Here is a 16,672-nt window from a genome sequence, read left to right as displayed (position 1 = left end):
TGCAAGTTCTATAGATAATACAGAAATACATATTTCCCAAGTTGTAATCACACCTTTCATTCCAAGAAACCAACTTTTCTAGTCAAAATGATATTCATTTATGAGAAAATATTTTTGATATAAATGACAGGGTAGACCCTGTGATTTAAAAGTGATGTGAAAAAGAAGCAAGGGTGAAGTGAGAAAAACTGTATTCACTGAGTAGATAGTTAGGGTATGGAATCCACTGCTTGGAAGTGTGGTGGAGGCAGGTTTAATTCAGGTATTCAAGAGGGCATTGGATGGTTATTTAGGTAGAAATGATGTGCCAGGATTTGGGGAAAAGGCAAGAGATTGGCTCTCGCTAATGATACTTGTTTGAACAACCAATGCAGGCATGATGGGCTGAATAGCCTTCTCCTAACACCATAACAATTCTGTGAAAATATCAGTAACCAGAAATTAAATTTGGAAAAACATCTGGTAATGTATTTGGGGAGGGCAACAAAAGGCAAGGAATTAAACAATAAATGATTAAGATAGTAAATGTTGAGAAAGACAGCGCATGATCATAGATCCCTGAAAGGCAGTAGTTGAAAGTAGATAAGGTATGTAAGAGACCATTTGGGATTGTATCCTTTATTAGTCAAACATTAAATATAAGAGCAGGAAGGTTATCCTAGAACTGCACTAGATAGATCATAGAGACAGTTTGAACTTTTTTTTCCCGAGGAATGAAGAATATTAGCTATGAGGATAGACTGGATCAGCTGGAATTCTTTTCCTTGGAATAAATTTTATTTAATGCATTAAAATGATGAAGGGCCTCGATACAGTTGATAGAAAGGTACCATTTGTAAGAGTGGTTAATAGGCCTGGGGAATGGAGGAGAAACCTTTCAGCAATGTGCTGCTTTGAAGCATGTGAAATGTCGAAACCCTCATTGCATTTTAAAAATATAACTTCGATAAGCACTTTGGATAACGTCACCTTGACATCTGAACGCAGTACTGAGAGGTGGATGAAGCTGGACAGCTCTTCTCCTTCCTGGGTCCAATCTCTTTCTGCTCTCTGTGAATATTCCACATTTCCACGGGTGAAATGTAATGTCCCCTGCATTCACCATAAGGCAAACTGGGAGGTGGAGGGCATTGGTTTTTGAATGAGGCAACTTTCCTAAATCCCCATTCTAATCAAACTCGGGAATGGGGGGGGGGGGGGGGGGCAGAAACTCCCTGCCTGGAGGCCAATTGGCAAAGGACTCTCCATCTGGGGAGGCTTTGCGGCAAATCCTATCAGGTGTGCCAATGGCCTACGTGAATTAGATGGCAGTCCGTGCCCATTCAAGGGACATGACATCAGGAAGGGGGAGTGCCCTTGCAAGCAAACCCCTTGCCCTGCTTCTGACTTCCCAGTATGCTCTTTGTCACTGATTGCCTTTCTGTGACCCCATCCAACCTTTGCTTCAATCTCGGGATCCATTGCTGAACCCTGCTGGTCATGTCTAGTAGTGGCTGTAGCATTGCATTCAGTGGAATTACTGGTACTGGAGAGCTGCCAGCCTCTCGCTACCCAGCAACTTTCAGGGATGGAATGGCTCTTGCTTAGGGACCTAATTAAATTGAATGCCCAAAGTAATTTTCCAGGAAGGTACACTTCTTTCATAGAGAAGAGACACAGAGCTCTCACCTCTGCTCCAATAGATAGGTGTAATTCACTTTGCACTCATTAAGTTCCTGCCTACATTTCTAAGTACTGTAATAATACCTGTGGCTTAAAACACGTTAGTGTTGTCTTCAAAAGGCATTCAGAGACAGATCAGATTTTTATTGAGAATGTAATTCAGAATAATTATCAATCAGTAAATAAAATGAGATGTCTATATACAAAAAAAACATGTTTGAGAAACTATTTTCACAAAGCTTGTTTAATGTGTTTACACTGGCTGAAATTAGGTATATGAGAAAAGAGACTGAAGAAACCAATTCCAAATACTTGCCCATTTAAATCAGGACACTGAAACTGATTCAGTCACTTAAAGCACTCTGATGATAAACTATTGGTTCAGTGTCCATTGGTGTGTGTAAAAATGAGGGACATTGAGGCATTCATTTTCCATAACATTTTTATTTGATAAGGATGACCCATTAGATTGAAACAAGAATTTTCAGGCTTTTGTATGTTCTGTAAAATTCATTAGTAACTCTAACTGTTTTTTTAATGAAATTTGAAAGCTTTGGCTTTCTAATCAATGTAGACAAACTATAGATGGTCATCAACGCTAGAATTCAGTTCAAAGCATTTTATTTTCACTTGAATTATCAAATTTAAGTGTAATACTGCGAAATAAGACAAATGTCTGTTTGAGTTGAAAGTAGTTAACTACATGTTTGATAGCAATTGATTAGGTTTTCCATAATCAGATTAAATTTGACTAAATATGAGACAGTTTTGTAAAACATTGCTATTTCCATGCAACAGATCTAATCTGATCATTTCATTCAGCCAGTAAAGAGTTCAACGGTTAATATTTCACACTCTAGCCACCCAATACAAAAAGCTCCCATTTTTGTTACAAGCTACTTTCGAATTATGCTCTGATTCAGTTAAGATCAACCATTTTTTAGAAATCTTAAAATCATAAAACAGTAGAAGCTGCTAATGTCATAATAGCAGAAATGAGCCAAAGTCAATTGAGAAAGAGTTAAAAATGAAGCCTGCACAACATATTGAAACTATTCAAGCCTTCTCAAAAAGTTCAAGGTACTCTAATGACATTCAAGCAAAAAACATGTTAAACATACAAGACAACACCACTGCCATTTTAAGATATTACCATTTGGGGGAATTACCATTTGGGGTTTTGTACAAAGACCAATGTTTTGAAGTTCATGGCATTCTTGACTGTCACTAAGGCTAATAAAAGATGGCGAGCCTGACTCCTCCATTTAGTAAACTAGCACAATGTTTACGACAATTGCACTAGTGATAAATGGCATTTAAATCCTGGTAAAGGGAAAGTTATTAGCTAAGTAAACTTAGATAAATGAGCAAGACTATACTCTTATCTTAAGCATAATTGTTTCCATTATACAGAGAAGCAGGAGAAAGGGATGATGTACAAGGGCAATTCAGATTAATTGGAGTTAGGTTTCACTTTCGCTGACTTGGTAGATTGCCATATGTTATAGAATGTGCCCAATTATCACTGCCATTGATTATAAGGGGCAAAAAAAAGGATGAAGTTCTATAACAGACAGCGGAGCCACTCTGCTACTTTACTTGCCCAAGTGTTCAGGTAGAAACACCCCTCACCATGTCAACCAGGTCACCATCACCAACACTTGACAAACTTTCACAGCCATACTTAAGATCGAACCCCAAAAAATGCATATTTGATGTGAGGAAAGATTATACTTTTTGGTTCACTAAAATGTACATCATGTTAATTGGTAAAAACTTTGAAAGGTTACCCTGTAAACAGTGCGTATATATGAAACACTAAACTGCACCACAGCAGCTTGAATTACAGTTGACATGTGACTGTAGAAAGTTATTAAAATACTTTAGAACCTCAATACTTTTGCAATCAATGTATGTCTTACATTGCTTTAGACTGTCAGACTCCTGTGGTAGTACAAAGGAAATTACACATTACTTTCAATATCACTATCATGCTTTCAAATGAACCACAAATACAACTTTACGTAGTCACAACAATGAAACAACAGTTGTCTCAATGCTTGTTACACACTTCCCAATTAAGTCAAATATTAATATAAATTAACGGGTTTTTTTACAATACAAAAAACTGTACCTCTGAATTATCGGCAGATCAAAAAGTTTTCAAATGCATCATTTATCAGCTAAAGGCAGTGACTTCATGACCATCTTTGCAGCAAATACTGTACTGCACACAGCTGCTTGTGAGAATATATCTGAGCCTCGGATGACAAAACCTGCAGCAATATTAGGGCTCTGAGATTATCATTTTAATCAGGTTGTTCTGGTTGAAGTTCAGCCCAGAGTTGTTATGTTCGAACGGCCACCAGGGGGTGCACTGATACGCTGGGTGGGACGACGAGGAATGTGATCATCGGCCTGCGTCCCTATAATGGATGAAAAAGCAAATTCAGTGTCACAGAGGAGTGATGATTTTAATACTGTTGTGTTAAACCATTTATATGAAAGTTAATCTATTTTAAAGAGGACATAAGATATAAATTAAGAGAGATCAGTCTCAAACTAGTACTGATTAAATTTAAAATGGTATATTTTCCCATGTAATTCCAATATGCTCAGTCTTTCCATTGTTGCATTCATTTTCTCCAGAAGGTGTAATGCCTCCACTCTGCCAGGAGAGGACACTTACGAGCATTCTTCAGCTGAGCATAAAGGGAACCACAAAGAAAGAAGGAATTTCATTTGTTTATATAGTTTCTTTCTTGTCCTTAAGACATTCTACAGTGCTTCATAGCCAGTGAGATCCTTTTGAAACGTAAAACAGGAAAGGACAGGAGCCAATTCACACACAGTAGGGTCACATAAAAAGCAATGTGCTCAATGACCAGCAACTCTGTTTCAGGGGTAGAAGTGGATGGATAAATACTAGCCAGCCCACCCGCTCTGGTCTCCTCTGAGCGCTACTGTTTTACAATCACCTCAATGGGAAGTTGGGCTTTATTTACTGACCCACATTGAATGTTCTTATTGTGAGGTCACTTTGGTAATTGCTTCAAGTGTATTATTCCTTTGGGCTGGACATCACCACATCATCACCAAATGTCAGATCAGTTGGCAATAAAGTTTCTGTCACATGCTGTCCGTGAAACATGTTGAGTGAAGTATTTGATGACATCAAAATGCATTCATTACCTAAAACATCATAGTCGTACAGCATGGAAATGGACACTTTGGTCGAACCAGTCCATGTTAAACATAATCCCAAACTAAACTAGTCCCAACTGCCAGCTCCTGGCCCATAGCTCTTCAAACCTTTCCTATTCATCTTGACAAGTCTGTTTTAACATTCTTTTACAATTTTGATCATATTTTGCATTTTCAACAGTATGATAATGACGGATGGATGAAGCCATAGAATGTATATTTTCAAATGCATTCCAGTACAGGCAATGCAGTACAGGCCCTTCGGCCCTCGATGTTGCACTGCTTTCATACTAATCTGAAGCCCATCCCACCTATGCTATTCCATGTACGTCCATTTGCCTGTCCAATTCAACTTGCTTACTTAAGAGGCCATGTTACTGAATTTCATTTGAATCTGCGAACAGTGCAGGAGATTTGTGCAGGAGATCAAATTTGAGAATTAAAGTTGTACCTTAACCATTTGTTTAGAAATTAATGGCAAACACTTTATTACCAGCTAGAGTGAATCCAGATTGGTGAAGGTTTCGTGGTGGTTGAATCGGTTGTTTAGCTGGAGACATCCTAGCTGATGGAATGGGTGTCATAGCTCTTGGAACCACAGTGACATCCTGGACGGGACCATCATAAATCCCCCTGGGAACACCTCGGATTTCAGCCAACTGCAAAAATGGAAGTGATCTTTGATACTGCTCTGCTAATCTCTAACTAATACGACACTTTACAAACACAACACCACATCAGACAATTTTTAAAGGCAAAATCCCGGAGGCTTTTCAGTGTAACCAACAATTCGGATTTCCATTCTAGCATTTAATTAGAAAGTGACTCACTATTCAAGAAAACTCAGTTAATAGTCATCCTGCAGCATGTGTGTAACATTTTGCTGATAACTACTCACTTTTAAAGGGAATGTGTTCGAAATTTGTGTGCAAGCAGATTTAGAATTAATCTCCATTGTTTATTCATTTAGTCATAAGGAAAAAGATATCAGATTATCCAAATTAATGTGCAGAAGAGGTATTTACAAGATTAATAGCTATTGCAGTTACCATGCAAACTAATATATGGAAATATTGGTGGTCACCAAACCAGATACATTATCTCAGTAATTGTTAGCCATGTTCCTTGGCTTTGCAGAAATGTGCACTCTCAGAATTATAAAGTGATTGCACCTAGGCTGAAAAGATTGATCAGTAGACAGGCAGGAGTCTGGAAGAACAAAACAAGCCAGGCAGAATCAGGAGGTGGAGAAGTTGGCTTCTGCAGCTTCTGGTGCTGCCTGGCTTGCTGTGTTCTTCCATCCTCCTGCCTGTCAACTTTGGATTGTAGCATCTGCAGTTTTTTTTTTGTCTCTATCTGAGAAGATTGATCAGCAATCTCCAAACTAAAGCATGAGATCAGTGGTATACTATATTCTACAAACAAATGAAGTGTAAAATTGGCAGATCTGAAAATTTATGGAAGAAGAATTCTTTCACTGAATTAAATTTTAACTTGAACTAAAATACCCAAATCAGAATCAAAATCAAAGAAAAAAAATATGACAGTTCTAAGTAATGGGGAACTGTATTTATCCTGTCCACTGAGTATAGAACATGTACAAAATGAAATGTAAAATAATTATGCTATTGAGTATTTTTGGATAGATCTTAAAAGGGAATGATTTAATCCCTCCTTATTGAATATTTGATAGTTAATCCAGGTTTCTGGACTATTATGACAGTATCATAGCAATACACTCTCATACCCAAAATAATCCAATGTGCAGAGGTTTTACTTGAGCCAATTGTAGAGCTATCCATTCCAAGCATATATTTGTAATTAACCGTCCTCACATGGCAATACTTTTGCAGAATGATTAAACACGTACCTTGCTTCTTGCTTTTATTCTTTTGTAAACATAGTCTGGGAATGTCTTCTTGGGAATGAAGCGCCCTGAGCCCTCTGTGGCATGAATGGTCCCATACTCGAGTACAATTTTACCTTGACTTACAACAACAGAAGGAGCACCACGGCATTCCATTCCTTCGAATATGTTGTATTCGATTGCCTAAGAGATACAATTCATAAGTAAAGCAAAACCCATCACATTGTAGCCCAAGTGAAACTGCGACTAAACTCCCAAGCGCTGCACAAAATTTTTTTTTTCATTTATTTGTAGATTCGGGGTGCTTCTGGCAAGTTCCCATCTCTAATAGGTCTTGAGAAGGTGGAGGTGAATTGCAATCGCTGAAGGGTGCACTCTTAACTTTCAAAGCCAAACCACTCCCTTCTGAACAAAAGAACGGCAATCAATTCCTGCAGCAAAACAGCATGTCCACTAGCTCTGCAACTGCAAAAAGACACAGCAAGTAGTACCTCCTGACAATTGAATGCTGATGTCTTTAAAGAGCACTGCTGGAGTTCTCTCATGCAGTCAAACACAAACTTAGCTTGTGTGTGTGTGTTAAATGGACAGATGGGGTGCCAAATCAGTCTAACTTGCTGACTTGTTACAGTCCATGCTGTCTACATGCATCCACAAAACACACACGTGAGCAAACTTCAATACATTGCAGTTGGCGAAACAGTGAAAAAAATAGGAAGCAGAGACCATGCCATTTTCTCATCAGCCAATTCCCCAACAGCACTGAGACCAGTAGTCCCAGAGAGCCAGATTTTAAAGAGATTCTACCAAGTCGATGACCTTCGGTCAGTTGGGTGTGTTTTCAGCATTTCTGTATTAATTTCAGATTTCCAGTCTTTTGATTCTTTTCTCTTTGTTGTAATTACTGACTGCAGAGGTAGAATACAAATTTCCCTGAGCTTAACGTGAGTTGTATTTTGCTATTCTTGGTGTACCACCCTGAACAATTTTCAAAAAACTGCTCTCAAAGCAATCTAAATGATATACTGACAGGAAATAAATCTTGTATCCAAATGCCATGCCTGAAGGTCTAACAGATATACTCAAATCATCAGGTGAGGAACCTTTCTTCCCAACATATGTACTGAATTCACCTCCTTAAATTGTATCTCTGAGTTCATAGATAGCACAGCAATTAAAGGCAGCGAAAGAGTACTACATCTACGTTATCACATGGCCCAGTGAGAGAAGAACATCCTCAAATATGCATTAATTGTCATGTCAGGAAATGTACTTTCATTTTCCTGGCTTATGCTTTTGATAACACATTGGGTATCATTTTCTGACATCCAATGAACGCATGTCATATTCATTAGTTTTAAGATACAAATTCTGTTGGAAGTGGACAAACATTGGCCAGTGAAGGTGACCTTTTTGTCATTTGGAGGTGGATAAGGATTACTTGACATGTCAAAATAAGTCTGAAAAGTCACTAAAATGTTGAAGGACAATGGGCGATAGATCTTGATTTGAAGGCAATAAAAATGTGAAACTACCTGTGAATTTGCACTTCCACTACTTGGCTATTAACCAAAGCTCAAATTCAATAGTTCCACATCTCCCCTGCCCCAGAGTCACTTTCTGCAAACTTGAAACTTAACTAAGAGAAGTGTGGAGAAATCAATGTATCACAAGCAGGTGTGAACAGCCAACATCCATCATTCACTGCCTGGCAATTGTTTCTAATGTTAAGTCGTGTGTGGACAATGGAGGTAACGATTGTGTGGTCACATGATCCAAACTCAACTCAGAAAGCAAATACTATAACCCCAAGAACCAGCCATAGACAAGTTAGTCTGGAGACCAACAGGACTCATGAAAGACGTTAACTCAAGCAAGGTGACAGAACCCTGCTTAACAATCAGTCAACCAAGACTGTGAGACAGGAGCTAATTTGTCCCCATCTGCAAAAAATGTTTTTCTTGCTTTTTCTACCAAGACTCGGCAACAACTTTGGATGACACCCAGAGACTTCCAAATTCTATTTATCTTTAAAGAATCACTTGAGAAGACCCCACTCATCCTGCATTAAGTCCAACTTAAATAACTAATTTAATGTCATAATGCATTTTCTTGTTATTCCATTAAAAGTTTCATTAGTAATAACGTAAATATTTTGTTGCATTTACATTCTGGGTATGAGTAAATGTCTATCTTTTCTTCTCGCTTGAACACCCTAAAGAATGTTGCATGCTTATTATTAAAGTTCACAACAGTCAAATGGAGTTCAATAACACTGCTTCCAAAAGTATACATCATGTTGCAAAAACTGAAAAGTGAGGCAGAAAGGGAAAAGTTATGCTCTTCACACCCAAACAGTGAAACTAATCCCAAACTTCAGGAGAAACACATATTCTTAGATGAGGAAACTGAAAGCACATAGTAGTCGTCAGATTGCCAAAGTGCCAAGAAGCAACACTCTCATTATATTTGAAGCATATAAATGGGGTTTTGGGTTCAATACCCTCAGTTGTCACAGATATTAACCTCCTACTGAAATACACTGCACAGTCAAATTTCTGAATTGATCCTGGATTTGCAATAGCACTTTCGTTCTGAAGAGGAAACCATTTTATACCAAAAGAAAAGCAGGAATAAAACCAGACATTAGAAACCATCAACTGGCAAGTTCAATGTGTTTATAGATGTTGTAAGAAAATGTTATTTTAAGACCATAGCTCCTTGTTAATGAATAACTCGCAGCAATGGCTAAGGCAGTCAGCAATTGGGCTTGTCAATAGGTTGAATTCCAATGATGAACAAATTACGAATTCCAATGATTTATAATTATCTGGAAGTTATACCCAGTAAATACAGGATTAATTAGGAAAGAATTAGAATTACCAGATTGTGTGTCTTTGCTGAAATGATTTTGACAGCCTCTGGATCCCAGATCACCAAATCAGCATCAGAACCAACAGCGATTCGTCCCTTTCTTGGGTACAGATTGAAGATCTTTGCAGCATTGGTACTTGTAACTGCTACAAATTCGTTCTCATTCATTTTTCCTGTAGCCTAGAATATAAAAAAATTCAAATAAATCACAGAGGTTATGTTGTTTGAATGTGAGTCTCCAGTTATTTGGTATGTGGCGTTTTCTTTATACATTCCTGGTGAAATATGTCCAGGTGACTGCTGAATAGAGACCAGTTTCAATTTGTGGTCATTTAAAAATCTTCTTTTCTTGGAGTACTGCACAGGAGGAATTATTTTCCAGTTAAACAATGGGAAAACCAAAGTCTTTGTCTTTGGTCCCCACTTTTAAATCCATTGCCTAACCATTGTCTTCAGCCTTCTCCCCGGTGACTGCCTGAGACTAAACCAAGCATTCTGCAATCTTGGTGTCATATCTGACTGCCAAGATCAGCTTCTGAACACATATCCATTTCACCACCAAGATCACTCAGTATCCCTTCTGTAACATTGCCAAATTCCACCTGTGCCTCAGCTAATCTACTGCTGAAAGTCTCCAGCATGCCTGTGCAACCTTTAGATTTGAGTATTTCAATGCTCAATCTTTGATCCTTCACAAATGTGAGTTTATTGAAAACCATGCTGCTTGTAGCCTGAACTTCACCAACTCCTGATCACCCAACGCTGACTTATATTGACTTCCAGTCAGATAATCTCCTCAATGAGATATCATTGCTTTCAAATTCCTTTATCGAATCATCCTCCTTATCTCAGTAACATCTGTCCAGTCTGATAGCCCTCTAAAATCCTTCTGCACTCTTCCAGATCTACAACATGAGCATTCTCAGTTCTTAAGCAGACCACTGTTAATGGGTCTCGCCTTCAGTTTCCTAAGCTTATAGCTCAGGGATTCTCTCTGATTTCTTTACTCTTTTCTTCTCCAATAATGCAGCTTAAATTGCACTTCTTTGATCAAGCTTTTGGTCACAAGTCCTATTATTTGCTTATTTGGCTCAGTGACAAATTAGGTCTGATTCTTGCTCCTGTGTGGTAACTTGGGATGCTTTGTCATATGAATGGTGCTACATGAATAAAATTCATTGTTATTGTATTTGCATGTTTAAATTGTTCTAACAGTTGTGAAGGCAAGGGAATCTCAGAGGTACTGTGTCAACAGATTAGACTCAGTGGAAATTCCAGGGATGGGAATTTTGCATGTTAGCCATGGTCTATAAATTTTCACTAATCTACCCTTGCAAGGCAGAGTAGAGCATCCAAGGTACCAAGTGAAACAAAGGATTCTTTTTAAAAACTCTTTTGATTTTTATGGAATGCCCCACTCCAAATATCAGGTTACTCTAGCAAGGTTTTAAGGACATTAATGGGCCCCAAAGGGAATTTCCCCAGGTCTCAAATGCCCGAGTCATCCTCCATGGGTGTAAAGAAGGAATTTTATCAGAAATGTCAAGGATTACTCCTCAGTAAACCTCCTTGATAAAGGACATGCATATGGAAAATCTGACCATCAACCACTCTTGCCTCACTTTCTCTCTTCCCAGAAATTTTGGATCTCTGTGTAGGTCATTTCAGAATACCATTATATTTGGAGTACTTTGGTGTTCAGCTACCGATAAGCAATAATGTATTGCCATTAACAATATTTCTTAAAAAAAAGTTCAACAGCACATGAGTCTGCAGCAACTACTTTGATAAGATTAACATACCACAGCCTTATCCCAAATAATTGTCATCCTTTCTTCAATACCATTAACTCCCTCCGGGATCAGTCTGAAGTCATCTTTTCCGACTGCTTTCTGTGCAGTAGTGAAGGCACAGTGAGCACTGCCAGTAACCTGCAGATCCCCACTGTATTTAGGAAATAAATCAGACCCATATTATCATGTGTCAGAATGAACAGAATCAATTCAGCACCGTGATTCCAAAGGAACCTTTGTACTTCTTGTAATCAACTCCAATAACATAAAATAGGTTACAATTTCACTACAGTGACTGCCCAAAGGAAATTCTCTTACTTCTTCCCAATGAGTTTCTGTCATTAACGCTTATCCAATAAACAATTAAAGCACAGATTGTAGTTTTTCACTCATCACAAACTTTACAATTTGTCCATTATTATCTTCTACTGTACGATCAGCATTTCTAAGATACTATATCAGAAATATTCGTGAATGGTGATTCAGTCTACATATTCATACCAGGAGAGGAGAGAATTTAGGTAATCAGGGGTAGACGTATCAACGCTGAGTGGAGGAGAAGTGACAAAGGCTGCAGCTTTAGCCCAGTTTTTACTCCAGTAGTGGGATCCGTCAGTCCCAAGACTTGCTGTGACAGGCTCTCCATACACGACTGCACCTGTCAAACCATACAAAGAACTGACTTGTACCATGACCAAATTGGGTCCATTAGGTCATAATTCTCAAGTCACAATGGTTTAACTTAAACAGCTTATTGAAAAAAAAATCTTTTAATGAGACAGTAATCAAACAAAGCATAAGCAAATATTTAGGTAAAAGTGAATTTCTTTGAACATTCTAAAAACACACATTTAAATGACTACTGTAGACACTGTGGAGGTGAACAGTTCAGGTAATCCTGCTAACAAGGCAACTTGCCCACCATCAGGTAGAACATCATTCTCCCTCCTCAATTGCCTCAAATGTACTAGTCAAGAACAATGTCCTGTAGCATTGTGAATACCACAGATCATCCCAGATATATTGCTTTCCTTATGAGCATATCAGTGGGCGGCACGGTGGCACAGTGGTTAGCACTGTTGCCTCACAGCGCCAGAGACCTGGTTTAATTCCCGCCTCAGGCGACTATCTGTGTGGAATTTGCACATTCTTCCCCTGTCTGCGTGGGTTTCCTCCAGGTGCTCCGGTTTCCTCCCACAATCCAAAAATGTATAGGTTAGGCGAATTTGCCATGCTAAATTGCGCGTAGAGTTAGGGTGAAGGGGTAAATGTAGGGGAATGGGTCTGGGTGGGTTGCGGGTTGGTGTGGACTTGTTGGGCCGAATGGCCTGTTTCCACACTGTAAGTAATCTAATCTTAAAAAAAATGTTCTTCCAGCAGAATTACTTCAAAACTCCAAATTATAATCTTGGAAGGAGCTATGTTTTAAGAAAAATGTAATTGTTTTTAATGAAACATTACGTTTTAAATCACAGAACAGTTAAAGATAATCAAAAGTTTGGGCTTTTCTTGGAAGCAAAGCTAAACCCAAATTAGATTGTGGGACACTAATCAAAGTTGGTGAGTAAAGGTTGGTTTTAACTTATTTTTCTAATCAACATGTTACACCTCTGGAGCAGGTGCACTTGAAGCCGGCCTCCTGGTCCAAGGGTAGGGAAACCACCCCAAAGAGGGCCCCAAAACTTGGCATGAATTATGACTATCAGAATTACTTCTTACAACCTTTAATTAAAGTGATAAATCACAGGAATTCAGAAAGCAGTAAACCTGAGAAATAGTCTAATCGATCTGAAATTGTCTTCAGACCAGTGGTGTCCTCAGAATGGAATTCCAGCAAAAAAATGGTATTAAAATAGAATAGGTCCTTGTAATATTTACTTTCTGTCCAAATAGCTGTGGGGTCGGAGCCAGAGCCATGAACAAGCACCAGGTGCCGGGGTCAGTGAGAAGCTCTGCCTACTCTCTGGAAGTTTGGCATGTAAACAGTGAATCATGGTGTTTCAACCAAATCACCTACTCTAAGCTCCAGCAGACACAAACCCAGTTTATCCAACTTTTACTCATTCAACAACCCACCCATTCCAGGTAGACCTTCTGTAAACTGCTTCATAAAATAAGGAGAGCAATATCCCAGATGTGGTCTCACTGGTGTTCGGTAAAACTGCAAGATAACCTCCTTACTTTTGTATTTGACTTCCCTCACCATAAACAAGAACATTTTATTAGCTTTTCTACTTACTTGCAATATGTGCACCTTGCAGTTAGGACACCCAGATCCCGCGGCATCCTGAGTTTTGCAATCTCTCACCATTTAGATAGCATACTTATTTTTTATTCTTCCTGCCGAAATGGACAACTTCACATTTTCCCACATTATGCTCCATGTGCCGGATTTTTGCCCATCATTAAAATATTGATATCCTGACACAGCCTCTTTACATCCTCTTCACAACTTACTTGTTCAGCAACTGTACTTTCAGTTCCTTCATCCAAGTCATTCATATAAATTATTAAAGTGTGAGGCTCAGCACTGATCCCTGTGGCTCATTACATCTTGTCAAGCAGAAACATAATTAGTTGTTTACCTTTCTTCCGAGCTTGTGCAATGATATCTGCAGCACTCTTGCTCATCACTTTGGTGATATACAGAGGGCAGTTGGCTTGACTTGCAATGGTTATTGCACGATACACTGCTTCAGCCTCAACCTTAAAGAAATGTTTTGATTAGGTTTAAACTTAAGTGAAAAATGTCTGCACCATGCCCTCCTACCACCTATATGACAAGCAGTTATAAGTAGCGCCAACCTTTTTTTCTAGATTTTCCACTATTTCAGAGTTCATTAGAAAGAATAAGCACACTTCCCATTTACAGCTCTCTCATCAGTACAATTTTAAAGATGTCCACATATGCGAATATTATCTTTTTCTTTGTTTAAGAATTTTGAATATACAGCAATCATTTGAACACTGAGAATGTCAATGATTAGATTCCAAACAAAGTCAAATATGTGTGCTCTAATACATAGACATTCCAAAGATAAGGTATGGATCTGAAAACACACTAAATATGCTTTGTTTTTAATAATATTGCATTGCTATCTGATATTAATAGAGAAACTAATTTTGTTTATCATTTTCAGTGTTTGTTTTTATTTTAAGCTTCTTTAAAGTTCTCCATGTGCACTCCTAGACAAAATGATAGGTCACTTGCTCCCAACCTATTGGCAGTACTCTGTGGTCTCAAGTAAAGAGATCCTTGATTTCCTTTCAGCAGCTTTTGGTCACCATCCTACTGCCCTTTTGGAAAACCAACTGTCAGCTTTCAACACAGGGATGATTCCAAAAACAAATTTGTAAATCCAGATATGTAAACTTGAAATGATAAGCCACATCTCACACTTCACCACCCAGGTTGGCAGGTGGCAGGGAGTGGTGGTGAGATGCAAAAAATAAGTGCAATGGTAGGAGTGCCTACAAGTAGCTGGGTGGTATTGGATGAGGAGAAAGTGAGGTCTGCAGATGCTGGAGATCAGAGATGGAAATGTGTTGCTGGAAAAGCGCAGCAGGTCAGGCAGCATCTAGGGAACAGGAGAATCGACGTTTCGGGCATTAGCCCTTCTTCAGGAAGGTATTGGATGGCCTGTCCACCATTGGGCTCATGGGATCAATTAACAATCACTTAAGAGACTTTTCTTGCTGCACTGGTATTTTACCAGTGGATGGAGTAGGCCTCAAATCACACATAACCTGGTGCACTGACTATAGTCTTGGGGTAAAGAGGGTCCTTCCTGATTGGGGACTCCGTACTGCACAAGGATGCGTATAATGGGAAAGGCCCTCTCCCATAATCAGTCACCTCTCTTTGAAGCCTACTTGACAGGCTGTAGTTAATTCACAGTCAAAACATGTGGCACTGGAAAAGCACAGCAGGTCAGGCAGCACCCAAGGAGCAGGGGATTAGGGCATATACCTGAAACATTGACTCTCCTGTTCCTCAGATGCTGCCTGACCCACTGTGCTCTTCCAGCGTCACACTTTTCGACTCTGACTCTCCAATAACTGCAGTCTTCACTTTTTCCTTGTGGATAATTCATCCCAATTACCTGCTTCTCTGGCCTCCAGGTGTGGTAAAAGTCGTGACCTCAGGTGAAAAGTAGCATGATAACTGTAAAATCAGGTTGTGGCTCACCTATCCCATCCCCGATGCTCCCAGAGCATGGTCACCATTTCCGTATTCAATTCTAAACGCTTCCTGAATTAGAAAACACTATCTACTGATACAATCACTTCAAAATGTGGCAGAAAATTGTGTTACCTCTTCTGGCCGACTAAGAACATGTCCCTCTGGTCCAGTAATTCCGAGCTCAAGCATCCGTTTCTGCTCCTGAAGAAAGATAGAAGTTTTAAATTTACAAACAGCAGTGCTTTAGTGCTGCGAAAGAACTGATGATCTTGGCAGACTTTCATTTATTCATGGTAAAGCTACAGAAAAATTGCAAGAGTGGTTCCAGGATTGAGGAAAATTAGGTGTGCACATAGATTAGAAAATTTAGCATTATTGATTTCAAAACAACATGTTTGTGCATTCTGCTAATGATTGCAATGTAATGGAAATGTAAGTGCATCCACTTCAACCTCTTCACTAAGAATTGTAAGGTTCTGAAACCAAATACTGTGTGATTGCTGAGTTCTGTTAAGCCATGTCAAATGTGTGCATGGGGACTAAGGAGGAAAGCATAGGAAATTAAGGAACAGTTATGAGGTACTGTATTGATCGTCATATTCTAAATTTACCTCCTGAATGATATCTCCATTCTCGGCATGCACTTGTGCTACAGCACCCAGATCTCGGATGATGCTGAAAATTTCATATATCTGTCACAGAAAGCAGACATTGATATTGTAGGGAACATCCTTAGCCAAATAGGTAGTGCTAATGGTTTAATTATCTCTGAAGCATTACCTGTGAGTCGCTGCACTGATATTGGTCTTTGTAGGCCATGAATACGAGAAATGAATTTATACCTAGATGAAGATAAAATAGTGAAAATGCCATACAGAAGTTATAAGTTGCAATAAGCATTTGATTTCAATATTTCATCACTGAAAACATTTTCACATCCATTACTCGGGTTGGATTTTCAAATTAGTGCAGGATTTGTAGTAATTCCAAAATTGCAGTCACAGAGGTTGTCTCAAGATCCTGACTCTTCTGAGACAATTTGAAATAATCAAATGCTACTTGAGAGATGAGAACACTTATCACAATTAA

At 38.8% G+C, this 16,672-nt stretch overlaps 1 protein-coding gene across 2 annotated transcripts in view; it reads right to left on the bottom strand.

The window, feature by feature from the left end:
* Nucleotides 1-2,090: 2,090 nt before the first annotated feature.
* Nucleotides 2,091-16,672, bottom strand: part of dpysl4 (dihydropyrimidinase like 4) — a 37,679-nt gene continuing 23,097 nt past the window's right edge. For both annotated transcript variants that reach the window (XM_043712564.2, XM_043712565.2), the window contains exons 5-14: nt 16,364-16,425; nt 16,195-16,275; nt 15,716-15,784; nt 13,986-14,106; nt 11,902-12,058; nt 11,410-11,551; nt 9,617-9,787; nt 6,737-6,916; nt 5,360-5,525; nt 2,091-4,088 (exon numbers count right to left, since the gene is read on the bottom strand). In XM_043712564.2, coding sequence (XP_043568499.1) covers nt 3,997-4,088; nt 5,360-5,525; nt 6,737-6,916; nt 9,617-9,787; nt 11,410-11,551; nt 11,902-12,058; nt 13,986-14,106; nt 15,716-15,784; nt 16,195-16,275; nt 16,364-16,425 — 1,241 coding nt within the window. In that variant the 3' untranslated portion in view covers nt 2,091-3,996. The remainder of the gene's footprint in view (nt 4,089-5,359; nt 5,526-6,736; nt 6,917-9,616; nt 9,788-11,409; nt 11,552-11,901; nt 12,059-13,985; nt 14,107-15,715; nt 15,785-16,194; nt 16,276-16,363; nt 16,426-16,672) is intronic.

Source organism: Chiloscyllium plagiosum, unplaced genomic scaffold, assembly GCF_037043375.1.
Source record: "Chiloscyllium plagiosum isolate Xiang-an unplaced genomic scaffold, Cpla_swu_hap1 HiC_scaffold_22, whole genome shotgun sequence".
Classification (NCBI taxonomy): Eukaryota; Metazoa; Chordata; class Chondrichthyes; order Orectolobiformes; family Hemiscylliidae; genus Chiloscyllium; species Chiloscyllium plagiosum.
The sequence above is the reverse complement of the archived record's forward strand: the minus strand, read 5'-3'. Positions and strand labels throughout refer to the sequence as shown.